Source organism: Theobroma cacao, chromosome 9 (genome assembly GCF_053813885.1).
Source record: "Theobroma cacao isolate CCN51 chromosome 9, ASM5381388v1, whole genome shotgun sequence".
In the NCBI taxonomy this organism is placed as follows: domain Eukaryota; kingdom Viridiplantae; phylum Streptophyta; class Magnoliopsida; order Malvales; family Malvaceae; genus Theobroma; species Theobroma cacao.
Genome location: NC_142647.1, coordinates 41857686 through 41885065, shown reverse-complemented (window position 1 = coordinate 41885065; position 27380 = coordinate 41857686). Strand labels below are relative to the sequence as shown.

At 33.0% G+C, this 27380-nt stretch overlaps 2 protein-coding genes across 5 annotated transcripts; one reads left to right on the top strand and one right to left on the bottom strand.

The window, feature by feature from the left end:
* Positions 1–4813: 4813 nt before the first annotated feature.
* Positions 4814–11576, top strand: LOC18589905 (Saccharopine dehydrogenase). Of its 3 annotated transcripts, XM_007015086.3 has the most exons (14): positions 4814–5069; positions 5601–5698; positions 6906–6988; positions 7126–7252; positions 7978–8041; positions 8507–8604; positions 8713–8797; positions 9862–9985; positions 10474–10575; positions 10693–10757; positions 10930–11011; positions 11092–11171; positions 11245–11326; positions 11424–11576. In XM_007015086.3, exons 1-13 carry the CDS (start codon positions 4852–4854, stop codon positions 11300–11302), a joined length of 1284 nt encoding a protein of 427 aa, XP_007015148.3. In that variant the 5' UTR covers positions 4814–4851; the 3' UTR covers positions 11303–11326; positions 11424–11576. The 3 variants fall into 3 exon arrangements, 2 of the variants coding, with proteins under 2 accessions (XP_007015148.3, XP_017981917.2); XR_016028321.1 differs by lacking the exon at positions 11424–11576 and having other exon boundaries at positions 10914–11011; positions 11245–11306; XM_018126428.2 differs by having other exon boundaries at positions 11245–11576.
* Positions 11577–12216: 640 nt separating this feature from the next.
* On the bottom strand, positions 12217–22636 carry TPR16 (Heat shock protein DnaJ with tetratricopeptide repeat-containing protein). 2 transcript variants are annotated; one of them, XM_088809654.1, is made up of 11 exons: positions 20030–22636; positions 19607–19846; positions 18980–19109; positions 17193–17345; positions 16812–17056; positions 16658–16727; positions 15751–15957; positions 14383–14618; positions 13913–13991; positions 13704–13841; positions 12217–13163 (listed from the first exon to the last, which is right to left on the bottom strand). In XM_088809654.1, the coding sequence occupies exons 1-11, from the start codon at positions 22315–22317 to the stop codon at positions 12963–12965; spliced, it is 3987 nt and encodes a 1328-aa protein (XP_088665780.1). In that variant the 5' UTR covers positions 22318–22636; the 3' UTR covers positions 12217–12962. The 2 variants fall into 2 exon arrangements, with proteins under 2 accessions (XP_088665780.1, XP_007015142.3); XM_007015080.3 differs by having other exon boundaries at positions 16658–16736; positions 20030–22634.
* Positions 22637–27380: the final 4744 nt, after the last annotated feature.

Genomic DNA, 27380 nt, shown 5'->3' with positions numbered 1-27380 from the left:
AAAAATGTACCGATTATATTATACGATATGTTCCCACATCGTAAGATATATATAACATATCATACGATACATTTTTTATATTTAATTAAATATAATACAATTATAAATATATATAATTTCTTACTAATATTGTAACATATCATAGTGATAACCATGGTTCACATTCATATACGTGTGAATCGCACTGAATGTAGCCAAAAATTGAAGCGCCACAATCAAAGAAAATAAAAGGTCGTGAAAGGTAATTTCCCAACAAGCTGCCGAACAAAAGTGCACATTTAATAGGCTGATATCCGTGGAGATATCAATGTCACAAAGGGCTTTTATAAATTCCAGTTGTTTTCATCATTTTGGCAGCACATAGTCAAGTCCCTCTCTCTTTCATCTTCATTTGGGAGAGACTACTCTCACAAGCATATATATAATAATAATAATAATAACAATAAATATAATTAAAATAATAAATTAAAGAACACATAAAATAGTGGTAGGAATAATATGTAAGTTGGGCATCCAAGTGCAGGTCCCTTTCACGGTGGCCATGCAAAAAAAAAAAAAAAAAAAGAGAGATGGGGATTGTGGGCCAACCCTGACGAAGTTGAATCACACCCAGCTGATTCTATTCCCTCTTGTGACTTTAAATTGGACTGTGACTACTGCTGTACTCGTTTGCATTTTTGACAACCCAATTCTTTCATTTTTATGGGATTTCGGCCTCCCATCCATCTTCAAAGCTACCACAATCAATCAAAAGTGTTCACATTAATTTCTCGTATCTTTTTTTTTTTAGCACATATCTTCGGGCTGTATCATTTGATTATCTATAATTAAGTAGCCAAAAGCCCAAAGGTACTAAATTATAATTTTGAATTTAATTCTTTGCTTTACAATTTAACAAGTGATAATAGGAAATGTCCTTGTAGAGTAGGATGAAGGGAAATTAGGTAATGTAGCCCAACCATGCTATATATATAAAAAAAGAAAACATCGGATGCCGAATCCGTTAAACTTTGACATATTGATAATGTTTCTGCTTGCTTGCTCTTTTGAAAGTAATAAAAGCCTAATAAGACAATGCATGAAATATCAGATGGATTGAATTTAATATACTATTTAAAGAACATTTGTAAAGTTAGTTTACTATTTATAGTCATATTATTGTCTTAATATGGTAGTTGATAATTGATGTGATAATTATTTTGAATATAAAAAATGGTCCGTATGACATTTTTTTTTTATTTTTTGTGAAGCAAAAAGTTTGAAGCTAGTTAAATATTTGACTGGTTGACGAGAATCAACAACTTCCAATAAATTTAGGGGGAATTAGGAATTAAAAAAATCAAGTGGAATTAAATTATGGAACCCTAGAATGGATCCATAATGACATCAATTCATTGAATGCATCGGCTTCTTTTCTTTTCTTTTCTTTTTTTAATAAGAAAAACATTTTTGTTGTGCAAAATAACATGATTTCATTCCATTCCTCCAAAGTCCATTTCTAAATGATTTTATCTCTCAAAGTGTCAGCCAGCAAAACCAACCTGTACTCATTCAAATAGATATTATATTATATTACATAAAATAAAATAAAATTAAAATGCCGAGATTTTTGGAATCTCTCTCACCAAAATTTCACGAGAAATAGTGTTCTCAAGCCGAGACTAAATGTAGAGCCAAGCCGAGTCAAACCCTTGCCTTTAAAGCCACCAATCGTACGCACCGGTGCATATGGTACCATCTCCCCACAAGTCGCTGTCAAAAAATAAATACTACTACTTCTTTTTTTTTTTTTACTTCGAAAGAAATATCACATTTTATAAATGGGAGCAGCTTAATTAAACCTCTACCAGCGAGAGACATTTTAAGCAACTGAGCTCCACATCACAAAGAATAGTAATTTTAAAATATTAGATTTTATACCACTACTTCTTTTTACATTAACAAATATTTTATTTATTTAAATAACATAAATAAAACATAATATTTTAAAAAGTTAAAATAATTTTATTTTTTTAAGTTTTACTCGTAATTTTATATGAATTTATTAGTATTTGAAATAGATTGTTCGCTCCAAACATATAAATGGCCTTAACGACAAATGTAAAATTTTTAAAATGCCATCACATTTAGTTCACAATATCTTATTATTTTGAAAGAAATAAAATGTAGATATTTAAATCATGTTGTTTTGAGCTTTTTAGATCATAATGTCTTATGGTTTATGGTTTCTCTTCATATGTCCATTTTGAATTGAAGTGCCAAAAATCAACAACAAATTTGGAGCTTTTCAATAATGAAATCTAGATTTTGAGGGAGTTTTAGCTTTCGGTTGGTTTAGAAATACTGAAACTCTTATTTCTATGATAAAAGAAAGGTAAAATTATCTTAAAAATACTGTCATTTTATTAAAATTACAAAAACATTAATAATTGACTAACATCTTATGTGTCTAACGAAATATATTCTTTTGAGAATAAATTTTTTTTAATACTAATAGATCCATATGAAATTATAAGAAAAATTTAGAGAGGTATGGCAATTTTTCCATATTTAAAAAGTTATTAAATTATTTAAAAAATTTGAAATAAATTATTATTTTTTTTATTATATTTAATTAAATTTTTATATTTTTATTTTATTGGCGAAATGTGTTAACACGTCGTAATTGATGACTATATGTCATATTTATGTAACATAATAACATAATTATATGAAATTTTTTACTTTTTATGTCTATGCCAAGTTAGTGTTACGTCTATGATTCATCAAAATACTATTTTAGTATAAGATAAAAATATACAGATTTAATTAAACGTAATAAAAAAATTTTATTTAATTTTCAGATTTTTATGAAATTTTTAAAATATATTTTGAAGTGAAAATTAACCATTCACTAAAAGAAAAGAGTTTATTTTCTTAAAAATTAGTATCCAAAATTTCATTCCTTATTAATAAAAACATTTAGCCGTGGTCAGCAGGAATATCAACGATTGTAATTGGCTTGCTCAGATTTGACGGCCACAATTTAAGGGAGCCCACCGAAAAAGATCCCACCGTAGTGGTCACCCAAAGAAGAGTTGCACGTTGTGAAAATGAAGGCCTTGCGTTTCCCTCGTGTCGGTATTAAGTAAAGTTGTTCCAGCTAGATGGGACCACCTTAAGTTAAAGACGCGACACGTGTCTCTTTCCCCAGTTTGACAGCTCATCATCGATGATTGAGGGACCACTTCTGATTTTTATTTGCTTTTTTATATTTATGTCTTTTTGTGTTTCCGGTTCTGCCCCTCCTTCTCCTCTGGGTCTTAACCTTGTACTCCGAGCAGAGTCGCTCACGTTTTTCCGCGTGCCACGTGGGAATTTTTTGACATGATGTGATCACGTGACTGGCACACGTCATACCCCCTACGCTGTCGGGTTTTAGACATTTGAACGCCCTCGCTCAGACCTTTGCTTTCATGTGAGTGTGTAACAGCCTGTTCATTTAATTAACGACAATCGCTAATTGGCTATGTACAGTACCGACTATTTCTTTGGAATATGAGAAAAACAATGATTGAATCATTTTCATTTGAATAATAATAATAATAATAATAATAATAATAATAATAATAATAATAATAATGTTAAATGTCTTCGGAATAAATCAATTCTGTAAAAACTTAGTTTAATTCAGAGGAATGATTTTGCAAACTAAATTTAAAAAAAAAAAAGATTACGAAATCTTAATATTGACTTAATTATAATCATAAATTTTTAACTAGCAATAAATTACTAGATAAAATCTTATGTATTTCCTAGGTTTCATAGAAGTTACATTAATTCTTCATCCCATCAGTTTATAAATCATGTTAGAAGAAAAATTAATTAGGGAGAGGAGGAAAGAAAAAGTGGATCTTGTTTTGATATATATTTTATAATAATAAGGTAAATATTCAAATTTTCTTAAAAATCATACCTAGTTCATAATTTATAGGTTTTGTTTAGTAATTGAAAATTATTTTTTTTGAAAGAAGATGTTTCAATTTTGGTTGAAGATAAAAAGCTTCTTACTAATTTAAATATATCATGGATAATAGCTCATTTAAAATAAAGATATTGATAAAAATATAAAAAAAATTATAGATTTTATTTTTTTAATAAATTAAAGACATGGATAAATATTAGATTTGTCATTATACTTCACTCAAATTTCAACTTTACCCTTTTACTATAATTTGGTTTGAATGTATTATTTTATTTTTATTTATGCAAAAAATTAACACAGTCCAATGAAAATTATATTAGTTCATTGTTTTAAAGATGAAGGGCATATTATTATGGTTACAATATAAAAAAAGTGTATATATTTTTTCAAATTTATCAACTAAGCTATTTTATTTTGTTGCTACATTTAATTAATTGAGCTTTTAAAATATTATTTTTATACAATTATGTTCTTATTTTATACATAGTTATTAAAATTCATTATTTTTAAATACGTCAATTTTCATCTGAAATGATGACATGGATGACACGTAAACTAATAACATGTACAATGTAAATTAGCGCTGCATGGTACTGTATAAGCACCAATTAAGCATAAAATATCATAATTTAATTTAAAATAGATAAATGACGTTGCATTTTATTACAAAACAAGACTCAGTTGGGTTCAATAAAAAAAAATTATTGAGAGAGACTTTCTTCGATATTGTAGCCCATTATTCGGATGTGAATCGCTGGTGAGATACAAGCCACGTCAAGTAGCAAAAGATTCATCCACGTCATCAATAACGATAAATTGAGATAACAGAAAATTTAGAACAACGTTTAAATTCAACCATTCCTTTCTCTCTACTTAGAAACTCAGTTATGGCGCCATCTTTGCTTCATTTGAAGACTGCAGCTGTTGCTGTGGAGTCTGTTAAAGCTGCTGAACATGACAACATTACTAGAGTTCAACTCCCGGACAAGACAAGGAACTCTCGGGTACTTGTCCTTGGCGGAACTGGTCGGGTTGGAGGGTCTACAGCCACCGCTCTTTCCAAGCTTTGCCCTGACCTTCGAATTGTCCTCGGTGGTAGGAACAGGTTAGAGAGCGACAACCCAGTTTTCTAATTGCTTGGTTGATGAGGAAATGGAAGGAAATTGAATAGGAATGAAGGTTTTTTTTTGTGGGATTTTGGTTTATTTAATATATCCTGAATTGAAGGCAAATAATATAAATGTTTGGCTGATGATTTGAGAGAACTGAGATAACTTACTAATCTTTAAAGTGGGAGTTGTCGGGGGATAAAGAGAGGAATATGCTTATTTGCTGATAAAAGGGAAGATAACAAAAAGTCTGTTCTTTTAAATTGTAAAGTAGATTATCACTTTTATAAGAGATTAGTTTCGTTCCATTGTTACTTTATTGATTTGCTTTTCTTGCTGTGCATCGAAATTTTCCTTCCAAACCTAATTAAGATTCATCTAGATATTCAAAGCAATATTTAACAAGCAGTCAATCCAATAAAAAGGGAACAAAAAAGCTATCAGGTCTTTGGCATTTGTCCTGCCTTGTGAAATTCCTCACTTTTATTTAGCTAAAATGTTGATTGTTGGAAACATTTACTGCATAGGGAAAATGGGGCTGCCATGGTGGCTACGCTAGGAAATAATTCCGAATTTGCAGAAGTCAACATTGACAACAAAGATTCATTGGAAGCAGCTTTAAGTGGTGAGAATTTCTCTTATGACATTGTTCATATTTTCTTCTGTACCTATATCATCCGTGCATGTTACATCATAACTGAAATTGAACAAGTTTATCTGAAAATGGTTGTTGGGATACTCTCATTCTTTTAAGTTTTATATGTTGGCTGTGTGTTCAGGATTCACATCTTCACGTTCTTTTAGCTGTTACATTTTTTTTGGTTTAAGATTTCCATCTCTCAAAGTATTATGGATTTAATACCCCTTGGAAAAAACATAGCATAACCAAATTGGCCGCCTCACCTCTTCTCGAATAAAGGAGATCCCAAGTTCAAATTCCACCAATTCAAATCAACCATCAGATAATTTGTTCTACAGTATTAACTCCCAATGGCTTTATCTAGACCTTGGAAAGGACAAAAGGTTGGAGCCAAGTACCGAATTAGGATTTTCAGTTTGAGGGTATGAAAGTTTTATATAATATTAAAGCTTAAACATGTAAAATATATCAAGTAATCTAATACGATAAACACAAATTAAAAAAAAAAAACCATAACATAAAATATTTTTGTTGTCTAGGCTGAGTACAAAATTAATTTAAGTAAGAACCTTAATTTTGGAGTAGCAAGTTATACAAAATTAATACAATGGACATTGGTATTTCAAATTATTTAAATTGTAAAGGAACTAACTTGTAAAAGGTAGACTAGAATAAACTCTAATGAAATTATAAAACGGGATTGAAAATTACTTGATCAAAAATGTTCTTGAAAAGTTTTGGCTTTGCGATTGGAGAAGCAAGTAGTTCTTTTTCAAATTGTTGTTTACCTAAGTAAAATATATAGGTTAACTTAAATTATTTAAGAGGATACATTAATTTTACATCAGTTGAGTCAAAAACCTAAAAATAAATTTAATATAGTTAAAAGCTATCATTGATTATTCAATAAGTGAGAATCACGTAACTTCAAAATTTCTAATTTTAACAAAAAAAATATAAAATATCAATATAAAACTTATATTTTGACTTGTGTGAAATCAAATCACACTATATAGGTAGTCCATGACTTGTCCACACCCTTGGAAAGAAGAACAGAGTAGTACTCATAATTCATTCTCATGGAAATTGAACTAGCTGATTTTAGTTGTACTCAATTTAAAACATAATGAGTTTATATCATTCAAGCCTACCCTTTGCTTCTGATGCTTAAGCTGTACTGGTTCCTCTGCAGATGTGGATCTTGTAGTTCATGCTGCAGGACCTTTTCAGCAGGCACAGAAGTGCAATGTCTTGGAAGCAGCCATAGAGACCAAGGTGAGGCAAAGGTAATTATTATGTGTGAATTTATTTCTTTATTTTCTGTACTCTGTGTTTCTTCTTTTCATGGCCTTGTGTAGAGTTTTAGTGCATGACTGGTGCTAATGTAGAAATTATTCTTGTTTGTCAAACAGACTGCATATCTTGATGTTTGTGATGATACAAGCTATGCTTTTCGTGCAAAATCATTCAAGGATATAGCAGTAGAGGCAAATATTCCAGCCATAACTACTGGTGGAATCTATCCTGGAGTGAGCAATGGTAACATTCCTGTTAGATGTCCACAGTTTAAGTGCACAAAACTTGTTGGTGCATTGAAGACATGTGAGAGTAATAAAATGAATAATGTAAAAATCTAAAACAAATATTTTTGATAAATTAAAGTGTTCAAGGTTTGATGTCTGCCCCCAAAGTTATTAGTCTTATAGTCTTACATATAGTTGCAAACATTGGTTTGATAAATGTCCTGGATTTTTTGCATCCTGCTGTTAAATCTTGAAAATCTCTAGCAATTATGTCATTAAACATACACTTAACTATGAAGCTTTGTGTTTAATATGATTGGCCTTTACATGCATAACACTTTGGCTTTAAAAAGGATTGAATTACAATGAAAGGATTGAATTACAACGAAAACTACAGAGCATCATTGACTCGAGACAATATATATCTTATAATTAAACTCCCTGCTGATTCCTTCTTCCATATATCTGGGATTAACCATGCAAGTATCTGATATTTAGGTTTGATATTTTGGGGGTTGTCTAAAGGTTTCTGTGACACTGCCAACCTATCAAAACCAGGCTTATTTCAGCTTCAAACCAGCTGTGATTTCAGAGGCAAAATTACCTATGACTAGCGCCAAATCCTTCAATTGGAGACCTGTTAATATATAGTGCTACATTAGTTTGTTATAAGAGAAAGACTTGTCACATTGGTTACTGTGCTGTCTTGATCCCATACAATAGTGCTGTTTTTCATAACAGTGATGGCAGCAGAGCTAGTTCGTGCTGCAAGAAGTGAAAGTAAGGGGGAGCCAGAGAGGCTAAGGTAATTACACCTTGCTAATGATTATATGAAGTCCAAGGGTAATTCATCTCAGAATTGATTTCCATTTTATTCAAGTACATCCCAGTATGTTTTTATTGTTCTGTAAGTTCTTTTTCTTGTTCTTATATTTATTATCTGGAATTCATTTAAGATAAAAAGAATAAAACTGAAGGTAAGGTAGTAATGTTCCAGTAAAAGTGTTTCTAACCAATAATACACGAGAATATTTAACTCATCTAAGCTTTAACCCCTAGCTAGAATGGAGCTGGTTACTTCAGGGTTTTGTGATGCAAAGAAAATATTAGTCTGGCTATGATGTTATGGTGGCTAAAAGAATATATGTACCACCTTTGAAGCATTATAATCCTTTGCTTGTTTTATCAGCCACTTCACCAAATAGCTAATAACAGTTCATGTATTCCTTTGCACACTATATGTGATTCCTGCGTGAATGTGCACTGTCAGATTCTCCTACTACACAGCAGGCAGTGGTGGTGCTGGTCCAACTATATTAGCCACCAGTTTTTTACTTCTTGGCGAGGAAGTTGTTGCATATAATAGAGGTGAGTATTGAGAAAATTTTACAAAAATTTAGTATCTTTTTTCCTTAGATTAGAATTCTCACCTTTCTGCATAGGATGCATAACATGATTTAAGTATTGTTTGATCAGGACAAAAAATCAAGTTAAAGCCCTTTACTGGAATGCTCAATGTGGACTTTGGAAAAGGAATTGGGAAGAGAGATGTTTATTTATTGTAAGTTCTTTTAAGAAACTGCTCTTACTCAAAAAAACTTTCTTGCATAAATCTGAGTTACTGGTTCAAGGAATTAGTCTTTTCACTCTAATCCCAAATGCATTTTGGGAGCAGATTGCGTCTAAAATTATTTACACCCACTTCATGTCTACTTAATTCCAAACAAGGCTAAAATATCCTCCCTTACAACTTATAAAAGTAGATTTTTGCTTAGTTTTCAGAATGAGTGAAACTTTTTATGAGAAATATACCTCTTATTTCTATTCAATCGTTTTTTTAAATATTGAACTTCATGAAGCATCAACATAGTTTCCCTGTCTCAAATTACTGAAAGGTTGCATGATAACTAGAGGAAATCTTATGTTCCATTTTAAGTGATTAGGTTTAAATCTTTATATTTGTTTTTCGGCAACCGCCATTTGTAATCAGTAGACTATAAGAGCTTTCCAGTGTTGAAAGGATTCTTCCCATGGGTCACCAGCAAGAAAACCTACTAAATATTTTTCATAAAGTTTCAAGTTTTTGAATTCAAAACTCTGCTTACTGTCATCTCCATTCTTTGTATGTTTCCTGTTGAAGTGTTTAACTTTCTTGTATTCCTTACAATTGCACCCAGTATGCGAAAAACAAAGTTCAACTACATTCTCATCTCAATTTGATAGGTGACCTTCACATAATTAGCTTACAGAATAGAAGTAAGCATCAATCATGAGCAAGCAAAACAAATCCCCTAATTGACCCATACGACAAGCTTCCATTCATATTTAGAGCACCAGAATAAGTTAAGAGTAATTTAATATAATACTCAAATTTGTATTCTCTAAATATGTCCCTGAAGTCCAAAAAACTGTCAAGAAAATCGCAGCATGCAATATGTTGAGTTTCAAATGACATATTCTTGGCAACTTGAATCTACTGTGAGTGTAGCATTGTTGGTCTAGGTCTCTGTGCTTACTGCTCACCGCTTAGCCAACATTGAATGTCATTTAGAGGAGTGGCTCAGTTCCCATCTAGCTGCCTTATCTCCAATAAAGTTGTACTCAATGAATTCTTTCTTGTATCAGGAATTTACCTGAGGTACGAAGTGCTCATGAGGTCCTAGAAGTACCAACTGTCAGTGCTCGATTTGGAACTGCACCATTCTTCTGGAATTGGGGAATGGAAGCAATGACAAATCTTCTTCCTACGGTATGCTCTTATATTATGTAAATCTAATGTTTTCCCCAAATAACTGACATGGCTAAAACTATCCTGATCTTGAACCTTACTTTTCTGGCTTAGAGAGTGGCACAATGTATAAATTAATGAAAATCAGAAATAACAACTTTGGGATCCCAAACTCCCAATTGTACCTTAAATTCTCGGAGAAAGTGACAACAAGTTAGCTGATGTTCTTTAGTGTTGGTTAACTATTGGATGTTAGCTGATGTTCTCTAGTGATAGTTGGTTAACTATTGGTTCCTACAGGGTGTTAAAATGCAGCAGCAAAGTGTAACTTTCTAGGTTTTAATTGCAATCTTATACTGTGCCAGAATATTCTGTAATGCGCCTAAAGGGAATGTGTCAATACTAGGAAATTACTGGCATGTTCATTTGCTCAAACAAAGTCTAAATTTATCAGCTATGCTTTTAGCTCCTTTAAACAAGTCAAACCCATTATAAAGTAAATGTTGCAGGAATTTCTGAGAGATAGAAGCAAAGTCCAACAGTTGGTTCAATTGTTTGATCCACTAGTCCGAGCAGTTGATGGGATCGCTGGTGAGCGTGTGTCAATGAGGGTATGATACTAAAATAACTGGGCAAACTGTGATGGCTAGTATTCCAAATAATTGTTTTATGCTTCTAAATGTCTTGATCATATATGTCAATAGAATATTTTCTTCTGTTTTTTCCAGGTTGATTTGGAATGCTCAGATGGTCGCAATACACTTGCTTTGTTTAGTCACAGGAGACTCTCTGTGTATGTTTAAAGATTCTAGAAATAAGTTTGATGTTCAATAAAGCCTCTGCCCTTAGAATCCCTTAAATATGTAAACTCTCTGCAGAAGGCATTGGGTCTTGCATAATTCTCAGAAATGTTTTATTGGATGCTTTGAATTAGATATGATGTATGCAGAATTCATTTATTCCAGATTGGTGGGAAGTGCCACAGCTGCTTTTGCCCTAGCAATTCTTGAAGGAAGCACACAGCCTGGTGTTTGGTTTCCAGAAGAGGTAAGTGAAAATGTTAAATATCATTAGGAGACAAAATTTATATTTAAACATTATAAATCTTGCTTTAAAATTTTGTATAGCCTGAAGGAATTGCAATTGAGGCTAGAGAAGTTCTACTCGAGCGTGCTGCACAAGGAACAATTAGCTTTGTGATGAATAAGTATGTCCCAGAAGTTAAATTTCTACCTTAATTCATCTCTCTCTCTCTATCTAACTGACATTTTGGTGAATAGGCCACCCTGGATGGTAGAAACAGATCCAAAAGAGCTTGGATTAGGAATATATGTATGAGAATGCTGAAAACGAAGTTGCATTGTAGGCCATTTTTCCTGCTTCAGCTTCCCCACAATGCTGCAGAGGTAGTATGAATAACTTGTTCATCCTTGTGACTGAGCTTTATTTATCATGTCAGATGCCCTGGAGAGTACAGCTAGGGTGCAATGGTTTTGAAGAGGAAAGCAAGTGCAATTGTCTGGAGCTTGATTTTTGATTCTTGTAATGAAATTTGTATCCTTTGAACGATTTACAAATTGGTCAGTCAAAGAATATATAGTTGAATCTTCAATAGTTCTTTCTGCCATTGCCCCTCTTCTTTCTTTCTTATTATCTTTTGGTTTTCAAGATTGGGGGCAGGAAATGGTTTTGATATTGGCTCCAAGGAATACATCAGTATGGACAAGAAAATGAATTAAAACACAATGCTTTATCTAAATGCTTGCATGAATCCTAAAGGATGAAGTCATTATGAAACAGCGTGAATTATCGCTACTCATTGTCTGTTCTGAATAAGCCTTCTGTCTAGATTCCACTAGGTCGTTGAAGATAAAAGAGTAACATGTCAGATATTACTCCATTGCAGCTTTAAAAATGACTGCTTAGCAACACTTTTTGCCTAATGTTTAGGCATCAAAAAAGAGGACTCCTTGGGTAATTCATGTCTTTATACCCCAAATAATAGTATGGCTTGGAACAGACTCGGCAAAGTTGAACCCAAGGCCAATAACTACCCTATCCTGGGTCCAAACATAGTATACACAAAATATTATGTTAAGGACGTTGCATTTTTAATAGGGCTATATTTTGTATCTAATACTCGAACAATTTCTTTATCTTATATAAACCAAACAGATTACAATTATTTTTTGTAAATGGTAAATAACATCACACCCAAAAAGATGAGCAAAGGTAGATTCCAAAGATTATGATGATTGAGTTAAGCCCCATATTGAAAGGTCTTCTCATTCAAACTTTCACCTTTCATAGCAGACTGTACAATCAAGCATCTTTGATTTGTGTTATAAATATAATACATTTGGAAAGCACCATTTCTCTTCATTAACAAGCAATGAAATCAAACAATCAATCTGGAAAGTATAAAGAAAAATTTTTTTTTGATATCAACTCTCTCTCTGAGCCTGTGACCAATTTAGAAACAAACTGCTCTCCCACTTTAACCGGAATCAGCCGGAGGTAGAAAACTGCAAAGCCCTGAAGCTCTTTGCTTGAATTTATTTATCTCAATGTGTCTGTACACGTCATCCGTACATTTGCAATGTCCAGACTTTCCTCTGTTAGATTATGGAAAAGAGCCAGCTCTTTTCTGTTTCTTTCTTTTCCCATATTTCTTAACAAGAATACCATTTCCTCAAACCATAAGTCTTTCAGACTTGCAAACTTTTAACTTTGTTAGTTCAAGCTTTTAGCCATTCACAAACTGTTAGAAAAACCCTCAACCAAAAATCTCTTTAGGACCTGGCATTACTCGGAACTTTCAACAAGCCTTTTGAATCATCAGGTATAGCATCCTGCAAGTATGGACCTATTCTTGGACAGCGGTTGGAGTCAATTCCCTTTCCACAGAGTCCCTAAGCCAAGTCTGAATCTGCTAAACATCATTGTATAACTCCATCAGATATCTCAAGAATCTCTTCAAACTGTAGGCACACAATTGTCAATAATATCTGTTTGATCGAGTGGCTTCTGATCCTTTGGAGCTTGAGTAGCCATATGATCTCCAGACCTCCCTCCATGGTCGCCTACTACCACTTCTATCAAATGAATAACTTTGAGCATCTGTAGCAGCTCTGGATGTGCCTCCAGTATGTTTCTTTTGCAAACTCCTCATCTCTTCCTCAAGATCATACCTTGAGCGCTGCAGAAAGTCATTGTTGCAAGATAAACACCGTATTTGCCCAGTAACAAAGCAATATGAAAGAAGAAACAATTAGACTGCCAGTTATCATATGGCTTTCTGACAGAATGATATGCAGAGCAGAGGAAGGAAATGCAACTGTTGTTTCACTTTTTAATTCATACAGAGAAACCTATTAAATGCATTACTTAAATATGAAACCGTTGTGAAGAAAGATACATTTTTATGTTTAGGCTGGACAAAATGTCCAATGGCACACTATGCATTGCCTAGGATCTCCTATTAACTGCCAATTTGAATGACTTGGACTTCCACTGTCCTGCCTCTACAAGGCCCCGTCCAAGATTGTTTGCCTTTTAAAGTATGCTGGTGACTCGCACACCTCTGCATTGAGCAAGTCTCAAACCTAATCTAGGAGTAACTTGACCACTCTTTGCTAGCAATTACTTGGCAATAAATAGTTCCATACACCACAAACATAAAGGTATTACAATGCACCTAAAGCAAGGCATAGACGTAGAGAATGAGAATAAGACATACCTTGATAGGGTCTGAAAGTACCGCATATGCCTCTCCAATTATCTTAAATAGTTTGTCAGCATCCTTGTGGGCTTCTTCTCTAATCTCCTTCCAAAGTTTGTCATCTCCATGTTCATTTCTTACCAAGGATTGGACAGCCTACATAAATAAAAACCTGTCAGATTGGCACCAAACTTCATAAAATGCATATAGCAGCAGATATAAGAAACCTTGTCAGGATGATGTCTAAGAGCAGCTTTCCGATATGCCCTCTTAATTTCTGCTGCTGAAACAGATGGTTCAACCCCTCTGCCATTACAATTACAATAAGAGCTATTGTTAATCCAAATATGGTTCCACAATCCATGATCCATAAATATGGCTCTGGGAAAGACAAATAGACAACAAAATATAAAAAACTTTGCTAGATTTCTTCAATTACGTTGTCCAACAAAGATGAATGGATTTGGCTAAAAACAAGGATGAATGGAAATTTTTAAACTCCCTTCACAAAATTTATAATTTACTAACCATTTATCAAATTTTTATAAATTTATAATCTTTATAAAAACAAAGATGAATGGAAATAATATTTGAAAAATCCTAAAGGAAAAGCTAACAAATGATTTGATATTAAGCCAAAGAAGAAAGTAGTCTAAAGATCCATGTTCATATAGACCATGATGCATTGGAAACTTACAAAATAAGGTACAAATCCAAAGGGATTTCCTTTTTGGCTTCTTCCTCAATTTCAGAAAGCCACATACGAGCTTGTCTCAAGTCATTTGCCAAGTTCATTGATCTGTCAGAGGTTCCAATTTGATTGGTCTTTGCCTCCATTTGCTTCATGAGAAGAGAAAGAAGTCTTTCAAGATCATTGGCTGCTTGCCCATAGTCTCTAATCATCTCATATAAAGTGGCTCGTCTAGAAATTGCCTGCAAAAGTGCGCACAAACAAATTTGTTACCAAGAAAGTTATTGTCTAGAAGACAACAAAATTTCTCCAAAATGACTAGATATTTTTTGGAAAAAAAGAACTCTCCACAGACATCATTTTAAAATCATGTGTGGATTTCACACAAATTCTGACCACCTATATTGTTTGGACTTGGGCTCAAGAATGGTTGTGTACATGTCCTACACAAGTACATTCAAATGTTTATGTAAGTTTTCCTTTTATTCTGAGGGTTATATCCTCGTACTCATTTCAATTATGAAGTGTCCAATGAGCATGACATAGGCATGAGCAAAAATGAAAAATCGGATTAACATAGCTACCTATCAAATCTACAGATTAATTAGTTACATAATCAAATGAATAAATGTCTCACACATCTTTTTATGATGCCATCAAATAGAAAACTAAATTAATTCATGGGGTAAACAAACAATAATTAAAATCATGAAGAAATGCCCATAGAAAATAATAGGGACAGGGAAAATGCACTGAAAGTAAATAAACATACAACAAATAATGCAGCCCAAGGGCTCCAATCATTCAGAAAGCAACATCTGCAAGGATTGAAAGTTTGCAATAGATGTCTAAAAAGCAATCTGTAAAATAGATAACCCAAAGTACAAAATTTGTACAATCACTTTCCATAGCTGCCAAATACCTATTTTTGAGATCCATACAACACAATATGATGCTGAGATTACTCTGCCATATGTAAGAAACTTCTGGATAACATATATTGTTTTTAACAAACAAGAGAACAAGAAATTTACCCCATTTTAAGCAACAGATAAGCAAAAGTTCTAGAAAAGGCATTTGGTAGATGCATTTTCACTTGTGTGTACCAGCAAGGCAAGAACAAAGCGATAAGAAGTTCCAAAAGAAAAAAGGAAAGAAAAGAAAACAGCATTAACTAACTGAATTTGAAAACTAAAGTGCTAGGAGGCACAAGTCACAGTCTTAAATGTCCTAAAGCATGACTTAAAGAGAAGCAAGTTTAATAATCATTCATCATGCATAACAAAGTGGACGGGCTATAGGGCATATGTCTTAGCCTGTGACAATTATGTTAAACCATACAGAAATTATGCCTTTATCAGTTTGGAGAAAAACCTTCAAATAATTGCCATCAAGTGCTATGGCAAGGCTGCAATCAGCAATAGCATCAGTGACTTGGCCCAGTGCTTTGTATGCAGCAGCACGATTGCAAAAACAAATAGCTGCAAAAGGCCGTGACTCCACATTGCAAGATAAAGCAGCAGTATAATGTTCAACAGCTTCTGAGTGTCTTCCTGATTGAAATGCTTCATTCCCTGCAGCCTGGAGATTAAAGAAATAATTGCATTTATATCAAAATTTTAATCTATACACCACAAAGCATTATCAGACTTCTGACAAAAATAACATTTAGAGTTGAAAGGTAATGGATGGCACAAATTTTCTAGGCACCATTTGGATGTTGCTGTTACAACTTCTCAGTACTAGCCTTTTATTTCCTCAAAAGTTGCTATAAAGTAAAAGAGATACTAGAAAGATGCATACCCAAAAAAAAAAAAAAAAGAATACAGGAGAAAGAAAAATCCTAATTGATTCAAAATGAACAATTGATCAACACACAACACCAATTTTGATATAATTGTTCTATATAGCAGTTAAATCATGCATTTATCCAAAAACAACTATTTTTAAAATTTTTAATTTTCCATAAACATTGTTTGCTTTTGTATCCAAACACATCTTTTTGCCTTATACTTCTGAAAGCAAATAGCAAAAGCAATTTCCAATGAAATATTACTCAATGTGAATCCCACCAATTTAGGTAGCAATATGTTTTTGAAATCCCCTATAAGCATGTAAAGGAATAATGCTTTTATATGTACCTATGAGTTGCAGCACTTAAAAGTCAATCCCACTGCCTCACAGAAAAAAAAAAAATGCCAATCACACCAACAAAAGCACAATGTTGTGCATAACTCTGCATAAAATGTTTCTTAGAGTTAAAAGCATATCAAGGAAATACCTTATGATGTAAGAGCTCATGAACAGTACCAGTCAATGGAATTGATGATTCCAAACTGTTGCTTCCATCCCTGGACAGACTGAGAAATGTGCAACAATTATTGTACTCCATCACATAAATTAGAATATTTTGAATGAGAAGGCAGTGAATTTACCTATCTGTAGCAGATTGCAATTCTTCTTGCTTCTCCAGTGAAGCAATAGCTTCTTCAAGCTTTCCTAGATGAAAGTAAGATTTGAAGATCAGGCAACACCGCCAACTTCTAAATGTAGAGTCCTTTGATAATCCAGAACCATCCAGATTGGCCAGTTGCCCATTGATATTGAATGAAAGAGAATTCTTTTCAGCAGAATCAAATGTTTGCTCGCACAGCTGAATTACCTCTTCATATTTGCGCAGCTGCCAGATTGCAAAAATGTTATTACAATTCCAAACAATCTTCCTGTGATTTAACATATGCTTAAATAGACAGTAAACTATCAACTTTCAGAAGTTTCTCATTTAGACAATTATATATCAACAAAAATACACATACAATGAAAAGGGCCTCTGCTTTCATTTCAAGCAATTTTTCTGAGTACAAGCTAATCTGCAAGGACTCGGCAATTAATTTCAGAGCACTCTCTGCATCATCAGATGTTCTCCTTTGCAAAAGTTCAGTCGACTGATGCATGCATGCAGACACTTTCTGCCAGAGAGGAAACCACTCATCAGTCACATTATTATCATCACTGCAAATAAATCAACAGAGTGAAGCTGAAAAATAAACAATTTGAAAAAGCTCTGAACATTTATCAAGGTTAAGAAACTATTTAAAGAAAGGAGGAAGAAAACATAAAAACAAAAAAAAAGTATCATTAAATCCATCAAAGCTAAAATTAAATATACAATGCAGGAAAAGGGGGATATCAAGATAATTATACACCTTCCCCTTGATAATGCTATCAAATTTCCAAAATGTATACCCCCACCACCACCAGATATGCATGCACATGCACAGACTAATACACAGAAAAAAAGGGATGATTTTGCAAAAACGTTTTTAATTCAGAAGTGTCTGGGTCCATAATATACACATTCCACCTGCTAATGATATCAAATTTCCAAAATGTAAACTCCCACCACCACCAGATACTGACACACATGCAAAGACCCATGCAGACATAGAAAAAAAAAGGATGTTTTTGCAAGAAAGTTTTAATTCAGACATGTCTGGGTCCATGATATAGCAAATAGCAATTAAACTCCTGAAAAACAGCATATAGCCAGGAATTTAATTAATTTAAGCACAGAGGTTGATAATAGAGAATAACAATGTTTCTAACACTTTAAGATGCATCATTACGTCTTTAAAGTTGTCTATGTGGAAGCATTAAGCTTCCTTTAGTAGTCCACTACTTTTTAATTTCAACATCACCTTTGCCGCTGAAGCTGCTGATTGATGTATTATTTTCATCCATCATTGGTAAAAGAAACACATAAGATTTTCAAGAAAGTTGAAATCTCTCAATTCCTCCTAGATGAGGATCATCGAGAGATTAGGCAGGGGCAGCTATGATCAACTGAACTCCTTTTGGAGAAGAAGAGCATCTCCTTCAATGACCAAGCTCTTTCCAACCAAAAGATAAAAGGTTCCACTATGTCACATATAGTGGATTTGGGAGCAACAATTGAAAATAAGAAGGGTCAAGCTCTTATACTTGTTCAAAGCGCCCTGGCTCCTTAAACCCTGAAGACAAAATTTTGGACTCATTTGCAGATGCACTGGAAATTATTTGCTTACCAGGAGTATATATATTTGCTATATAATCATTGACAGTTGTATTAATCTGATTGCAATAATATATTATATATGAGAAGCTAAGGCACATTTTCTTGATCCAGTACATAAAATTTGGGCTCATGTAGTTTAAGATCCTAAACGAGTGGAAAAATCAAACTAAACTAAAATTTTCAATTCAATTTAGTTTCATCCTTTCAAGTGACTAGGACTTGGCTCAGCTTCAATTTCTGCAATGGAACATTTTTCTTTGGCTTCAAAAATCCATTGAAAATTTAAACCACAACATACTTACCTATATGCAACCATAATTCAAAGAAGATGGGCTACTCAGTAGCATGAGCTCAAATGAAGACTAGATGAGTTTGTTCACTTGGATCTATTTCAAAATTTTATTGATCTTTATGGATCTAAAGAATAAATTGTAAATCCTAATTAATGTTACAATTAACACAGACCAAATAGACTTGAATAAAAGAATACTGAAAAGATACTAGTTCCTCTCAAATAATAATAATAATAATAATAATAATAATAAGCACCTGTGCCTTTTGTAAGCCATCAGAGGCTTGTACAGCAATTTTTCGGTCCACACAAATATCACTTCCAGATTGTAAGCACTTCGTGAAATATTGCATTGCATTTTCAACTTCCCCAAGGGCAAGGTAGCAACTTGAAGGAAAAGAAATAAGGAAGAAGCCCAAGTTAGGAGAGCAAAGAGAAAGCCAATAACAAACAACAATCAACCCAGCATTGCACTTTAAATCATAGCATTGACAAGCAAATTAATATCAAAACTAACTGCGTAACAATAATAACTGGATAACAATGAAGAGAAATATTAATTCCAAACTAAAATAGATTATGTAGAAAATGGAAAATGTAGTTGGTAATTTAACTGCACAAAATGACATATCTTAATCACTTCAAAAGGGCAATCAAATGGAAAGGTTAAGTTTCAAAATGAGCACCAAAGCAGCGACTGTGAACAATTTGAAACAAATACTTATAAATCCTCATGCAACAAAGACTTCAAAACAAAAATTTTTTTCTTTATCTTGAATAAGGTTAGTATAGAAAAGAATTTGTAGTTTTGAATCAGAAATACATACAACTCCAGAACAGCAGTGGCTCAAATTAAAGCAAAGGAAACAAATGTAGAGCCTTACTTTGCCAATCTAAGCTGAACCCTAGAAAAGTTTGGATCTATTGCGACCGCCATCATACAATCTCCTACTGCATCTTTCATTCTTCCAAGAGACATACGTGTAGCAGCACGGTTGCTATAGCACAGCATCAATGCCTGAAGACAGCTTCTTGATGTCTCATTCGGAGTAATACAATTTATCCCTTGCGTGTAATATTCCTCGGCTTTGGATGAATCCCCATTAGCATAGGCTTGGTTTCCCCTGATATATGTCAGTTAAACAAAATGGATTCATCAGTAGAGGGAAATCAAGCATGAATGGAGGTCACATCATCAAATTACAAGATGGATCAAGTATGATCTATAAGAGCATAAAAACAATTAATCTACTCAGAAAATAGAACTTTTTAAAAGAATGAAGGTAAATTATCAAAAACTTAATAACCTTAATCGCCACTTTTCGCATGATTCCTGAGCTGCAGTCCTTGCACCAGTCAAATAAGGCTCATGCTTGACCTTAGGTCCTTTGTCCACCACAGAGTTCTCTCGAACCTTGCTTTGCAAAGTAGATACATCTGGTTTCTGGTCTTGCCCAGGGAACACATGCAATGAAGCTCCAGGGTAAGGAGAAAACTGTACAGAGGATGATGCATAAGGGATTCTCACATTCAAACTAGAATTAGGAGAATCAAAAGCAATTTTAGCCAAATTCTTCTTTTTCTGGTGGCGTTTTGATGATGATAGTTGACTTTGAGCAGAAGAAGATGCAGCAAATGTGAAGCCAAACCCACTTATATGTTCTAGATTAGAAGGGGAAGCAGAGTACATCTGAGCATCACTATCTTGCCTCTCAATATTTGATCTTGTACTTGCTTCAGATTCAGCTGAACTAACAACAATATCAATGTTATAATCTATCTCCTCAGCTGCAGATATAAAGCTTTCAGTTTCAGCCCCAGATACAGAATCTTCTTGGGGAGCTTCAGCAGCAACACTTTTATCAAAAACATTTCCAGAACCCTCCTCTTCTGTTTTTTCATCTTTCTCCTCCCTTTCATTTATATTCATATGCTGTGTCGCAGCAACCAGATCCTCATCTATTGCATCACTTGAAACTGCTGGCTGTGAATCACAGGATGTAAATTTTTTATCAAGACTGAAACACTCATCTGAAGCTACAGAAGATTCTCTTGAACATTGAGTGTCAGCTAGTGTTTCCTGGTACGGCGAGACATCCATTGGTGAATAAGACTCAGGAGCCTCTGCATTATCCTGTGGAGTAGTTTTACTTGAAACGAAATCTTGTCCATGCCGCAACTGAACTGGCGCAGGCTGCTTCAACTTTCCCTTCCTTTTCTTGACTTTTGTGCTTGTACCAGCTTCTCTTTTTGCATTGAATTCCAATTTTTTGTTTAAGCCAGAGAATATATTTGTCCGTGGGTTAGGAGTTTTGAATTCCACGAAGGGTGTTTCTATATGGTCTTGTTTGGCTGTAAAACCAAACTCATCCTTCTTATCTGGTTGATCAGAAGTCATGCCAAAGACATTTGCACCAGGCTGGAAATGCATAGAACTAGATGAAAACAAAGTTGTTGATGCTGCAGCTTCACCAGGTCCAATATCATTTATAAGTTGATCCATAGGAACTTTACTACTTGGATATAAACCCGGTGTTGCCACCTGGAAAGTAGATTTTCTGTGAACTGATTTACCAAATTCATGGAGCTTCTTATCACCCAACTTTTCAGTTTGCAAATCCTTTTCAAAGACTAGCGAAGAAGAAAATCCCCTATCTGTTTGACCAGTAGAATCTCCCATTAGACTCCCAATATTCAACTTCCTCTCCATCTCAGTTGACAATACCTTTTCTCTTTCCCGGCCAAGATGACTGGTGATTTTACTACTCCTAGAGACAAAACCATCTCTCTCATTGGCATTACTATCATGAGACCCCTTTATGTTCGAATTCTTAATTCCATCATGAAGTGAATCCGTGGAGCTTCCAACCAAAGAATCACTACTTTTTCCACTACCCTTAAATACAAAATCCTTCTTAGCTCCGCCATCAACATCCTCACTGCCTTTAATATTCAACTTGCTCCTCAACTCATTTGGAAGTTTCTCGGTTTCCACACCTCTTCCACCACAACTACCTACATTGCCATCATTCTCATTACTCTGATTGACCTTCAAACCATCCTCAATGTTCAACTTCCTTATATCATCCGGAAGCTTCGAAACTAAACTTTGATCATCAAAACTACAACTCTTCCCAATTCTCAAATTGCTCATTTTCTCCACAACTCCTCCATCCAAATTCCCACCCAAGCCACTCCCATCAGATGGATTCAGGTGGGGAACACTGGAAACAGGCCGAAACGGGTTAAAACCGGGGCCTACCCGGGTTTCTAAATTGCCTGAAGATTTTAAAGTGTGGGAATTTAATTGCTTTCTAATTTTGACAAGCCTTGGTCTAGCAAGGCCCCCAGACGGTTGCTGTAATGAAGATGTATTGAAGCTGAAATTGGGATTATTCGGGGTCGAATTGGAAAACCCAGAACTAAAATCACCTCCAACACCAAAACTAGAAGATGGGTTCATTTTCTCCGGTGAAAGCTTAGATTGAGAAACTGAAAAAGACCCAAAAGAATTCACTGTAAAAGGAACAGAAGAAGCCTGACCTTTGGGAGTTGAAGGAGCAGCTCCTCCAGGGTCTAGCAACGCCGGCGACATGTCAACGTCGGAGTCATCAAATCCAACGGCTGTCAATGTGTGTGGATTGAAAATCTGATTCTTGATTGATCAAAAGGTGGCTGCTGGTGGGGTTTTTTTTTTTTTTTTATTTCATTGAATTAGCAAAAGGAAATGGAAACAAATAATTTGGTTTTAAGGATGATAAAATAATAAAAACAGAGATTAACAATGCAAGGTGTAGAGAAAGAGAGGTCCTTTTCACAGATTTTGGAGGTGGTTTTTTTTTTTCCTTTTTAAATTTTGATCCTCCAATGTTGCATTGTAAAAGCTTTCTTTTGTTTCCCTTTGTTTTTTTTTTTTAATTTTTCTTACTTCTTTAGGGTTTTTTTTAATTTTTAAATATTTTTTAATTTTTAATATTGAATTGTCATGATCTTAAAATAGAGAGTTAACAACAACTTTACAAATTACAAGTGTATTTTTTTTATTACTTTGCAAGTGGAGCAGAATAATGCATATTTTCTCCTATTTTTCCTTAGCTTTGGAGGGAAAAATATGTGAATCTTCTATAGTTGATAGTTCCATTTATAATTGTATATACTCCCCCTTCCCTTTTTTTAATATTTTTTTGACTTTTATGAAAATTAAAATAAATTTTTTATTGTTAAATATTTTATATTAAAATTTTAAATTTTTTAATAATTTAGATATTCAATTATCACTACCCGAAACTTCCTTCGAATCCATAACAATCGTCGCGGTACCTCGATGGACACTCATCTCTCAGAATACCAATCGGAACCCTGCAAGGCTTAATATCAGTTTTTATTTCCCCTGGTGAGTAACCGGTGCCAAATTTTATGTTCTAAAAGATTTTGAGCTATTTTCAACTTAAAATTGATAAAATAAAAATTTTTGTCTCACAGGACAATTTTGGTCATTTTTTACTGAAAATTTCGAAACCAGTTAAAAATGTTGTAAACAAGTACCAATCGTATAATTTATAATTAAAAATAAGTTTAGGCATCTAAAACCTTTATTTAAAATAAAATTATAATTATTTAAATATAATGAGAAGATAAAACAAAATATTTAATAAAATATTTTATTTTTTTATAAACAGTAATTTTAGAGTTATACGTAAATACTTTTTGTAACATAAAAGCAAAATAATTTCATTCATACTGTAACGTAATAAACTAGAGTATTTAAATTAATTTAAATTTACAATATCAAGTGGTCCCACAAATAACTATAAATAAAGAAAACTGTAAACTTACAGTGTGGAGGACGTTAATCCACTAGAAGCCCTTGATGGATTCAGTTATCTACAGCCTACTCGGAGCCTGAAATGGGTGGAAAGGAGGGTGGTGAGATTATAAAATCCCAGTGAGTAAACAAACATAATTTAAATCAGCTAAAGCCGAGTAAAAGGAGACAATTAAAATATCTCATCATTTTAAGTATTTCACAATTTGAAAATTCATCACAACCCATGCAAACGGTTGTATTTCATTTAATTTCTCATTAAAGCTTATGACTTCCATAAACATTTGGCTCATGCCATCAAATAGTACTCGATGACACCTTGATCAGAGACGTACACTCGAGCCCACCAAGGCTGTTAAAATTTCATATACGCGTAAAACATATTTTTAGTTTGAGAAAAACACAGCCTTTCCTTGGCGTTAGCGAAGTTCATCATCACGAGGTGGTTCGGCATGACGCGAACTCTATCCATACCTTAGGAGATACCCTACGCGCCTCTCCGACCGAGGTACATATATATATCTGGATTCTGTGCCCCTCTAATAGGTTGATCCACAGAATCTGCCCACTGCAGCAAGCTAAACCCACCATACAATAAAATTCAATAACATGATATGACAATTATTGTAATTCACAGCCTTTCAAGGCTAAATACATATTTCATACATTTCAACACCAATATCAATTCAGCCATTCATGCAAATATTGTCATAAGCCATTTGATTTCAAATCATAAATTTACGACATAACAAGTGATATCCAATTACTCTATTTTTCAAAATCATTATTTTGTTTCAAGACAATTTATAAAATCCTTTCATGTAAATACATTTTGTTTGTAAAACACAAAGATTTACCATTTAAACTCTTTTTTATAAAATTTCACCAAAATCGAATAAAAACATACTTTAGATAATAAAAATGATAGTAAGGTTACTCACCTCACAATAGTGAGATTTCTACGTCGCTATTGATTCGTATACGAGTATAATTATACCTAATTGCCCGTCACCTACTTCGTTTAACACGCTTTCCTAGCAACCATTTAAATTCAATACATTTAGTGAATCAATTCTACTTTTCTCTCTCTCATTCTATCATAAATCCACTCACCTAATTCATATCTTAATATATTTTTACTATAATTAATTGCATCATTCGTTCATGTAATTTTTTAGATTATTAACACCGGTAACTTATTTACGGTATTAAGTGCCTATTTCAACCTTCTAAACAACTTAAATTTACTTCATATCACCAATTAACTAATGCATAATTAAATAAAATAAACTAGCCTTCATATAGTCTAATTTCAAAATAAATCAGGGTGAAGAGTAAAGAAATTTTACCCAATTAAACTAAGTTGGCACAAATCTCCACTTTCCTTTTCTTTTGGATTTTTCTTCCTTTGGTATTTTTGGACTCTTATTCATAGACTTCTCCCATTTCTTTTTAATTGGGCCATGCCCATTCTTCCTTTATTGTACCATGTCCATTTTTCTTGCTTGTTATTTTTTTTTTTCTTTTCTTTTCTTTTCTTTTCTTTCTTTCTTTCTTTCTTTTCCTTCTCTCTCCAACTGACCAACAGCTTCTTGCCTGTCTTTCTTTCTCCTTTCTCACGTACAAAAGCTCTCCCAATTTCTTTCTCTCTCTTTCTCTCACCGCCGGCCACAACATATTGTCTTTTAATCCAAAAAATTTCAGCAGCTAAAGCTGCTCATTTTTGGTTCATAATCAATAGTTATGCTGCTCTGTTTTTTCTCAAAAATTCAGCAACTAAGCTGCACTTTTCCCTCCAAGAATTGGCAGCAAAAACAACAACAATTAACCACCAAAACAGCATCTCAAAACCTTCAAATTCTGCTACAAAAATCTGTACTTTTTGGCCTCCAAAATCAGCAGAAAAATGGCACTTTTCAGCCTCCAAAACCAACCTTTAAATGGCTATCTTTTCCTTCTTGAATGGTAGCAAAAACAGCCCCTCAACTCAGCTCTCTTTTCCTTTTATGTTTCTTTCTCTCTCAGCTTTCTCTTTGTTCTTTCTTTCTCTCTGTTTCTTCTTTGTTCTTTGGTTTCTCTTTTACACTCCCTCAACCGACCTCTCTCTTCTTCTTGATCTTCTTCACTTAGTTTGGTCAATTATATATATATATATATATATATATTATTTTATTTTTTTATGAATGTTCCATATTATTCCAACCGGCCACATCAAAATTTTTTTTTTCTTCCTTCACTTGTTGCTTCACATGGCCCCCCCCTCCAATTCACCAAGTAAAAAGTCTTTGACTCTTTTATTGACCACATGGGCAGCTGCCCATGTTGGTCCTCTAATATATTTATTTATTTATTTATTTATTTTACTCTATGTTCATTTTATTTTTCTCATTAATTTCACTACATATCCTTTAATCTTTATATTTCAATTTTGATCTTTTTAATACGTCTAAAAATTTCAATTTTCATCTAACTTTCTTTCTTGATGCGTGTACCACCGAAATATAAAAATTGCACATCAACGACGAATGACCACAATATTTAAATATTTATTTATCCGCGTTGATTCGACTTAACAAAACACGCGTATTTCACTTTTGTCGCTTATTTCTACAAAAATTTACTTGTATTTCTTCTCCCCCACTTGGATCGACCATATGATCTTTTTTTATAACTGATTTCAACATCCGATTAAATATTAATATTTTAATATTATTTAATTAATAAAATATTATTTTATGTTAAAAATTTTATCTTATCTTCTTGGTACCAAAAATACCTTATTATGCATCACTTGATTTCCAAATGGCCTTTTATCTCACAAATTCTCCTCCGATAAAATTATTATTATTTTATTGTTATTTTCTCGCGTGTGAAATATTTTATCCTAAACTACTCCTTTCATCTTTCATCACGTTTAAACATTATAATTGGTCTCGATTAGCATCCGATAAACTTTATTTACCACCATATCAAAGTATGGGGTATTTCATCAATACTTTTTAATATGAAAAAGTAAAATAAATCATAAAAAAATTATAATATAAGAAAAAAATAAAAATATTAGATGTCTAAAAAAAGAATTAAAAATTCATTGAGGGATGAACAAAAAACAGAAAAGAGTAACATTTAGTAACTTGCAAGCTGATTTTGAAAACTTTTTCAAGGTATTAAGGCTTCATCCATTTAGGTCATCTTATTAAGAAATGTAATCATCTTGCTATTTTCATGTTTGAATTTTTTTCCTCCCCAATTATGTTTTGATTGATAGAATGAATATATAGGAGGAGAAACACCATAAGTCATAATTTATACTTCAATGATAAACTCAAATGTTATTTCTATGATCTCCATAAGTCAATCAATCAGACTATATATATATGTATATAATTGTGCCATAATTAAGTACGATTCCTTAAGTAAAATTCTTAAGTTCTGCATTAAAAGAGATTAAATAAAAATAGATTAAGTATATTATATGGTACAAAATAAATTATAAACAAGCTTTCATACTTTATTTTAAGCAGACATTTTTTTAAAAAAAGTTATGATAAACTTCCACTATTCAAATATATTAATGGTTAAATTTTGTATGTAAACTTTATGTTTAATTAATTTTTTTTACATATTCTTGATAGATTTGTTAAACTCTATTTATCTACTGCTTTTAATGTTCAATTTTATCTCTATTTGATAACAGGTTTAGTTTTCATTTAATCATTTTAATAAAGAATTGATCAAAACTTACTTTAATAGCTTCAATCTCCCCTGAAAGTAGAAATAAGTGGGCATGCAGTCTTTAACTTGTTATTGTGTTCAAATTCTTGTTGAAGAAT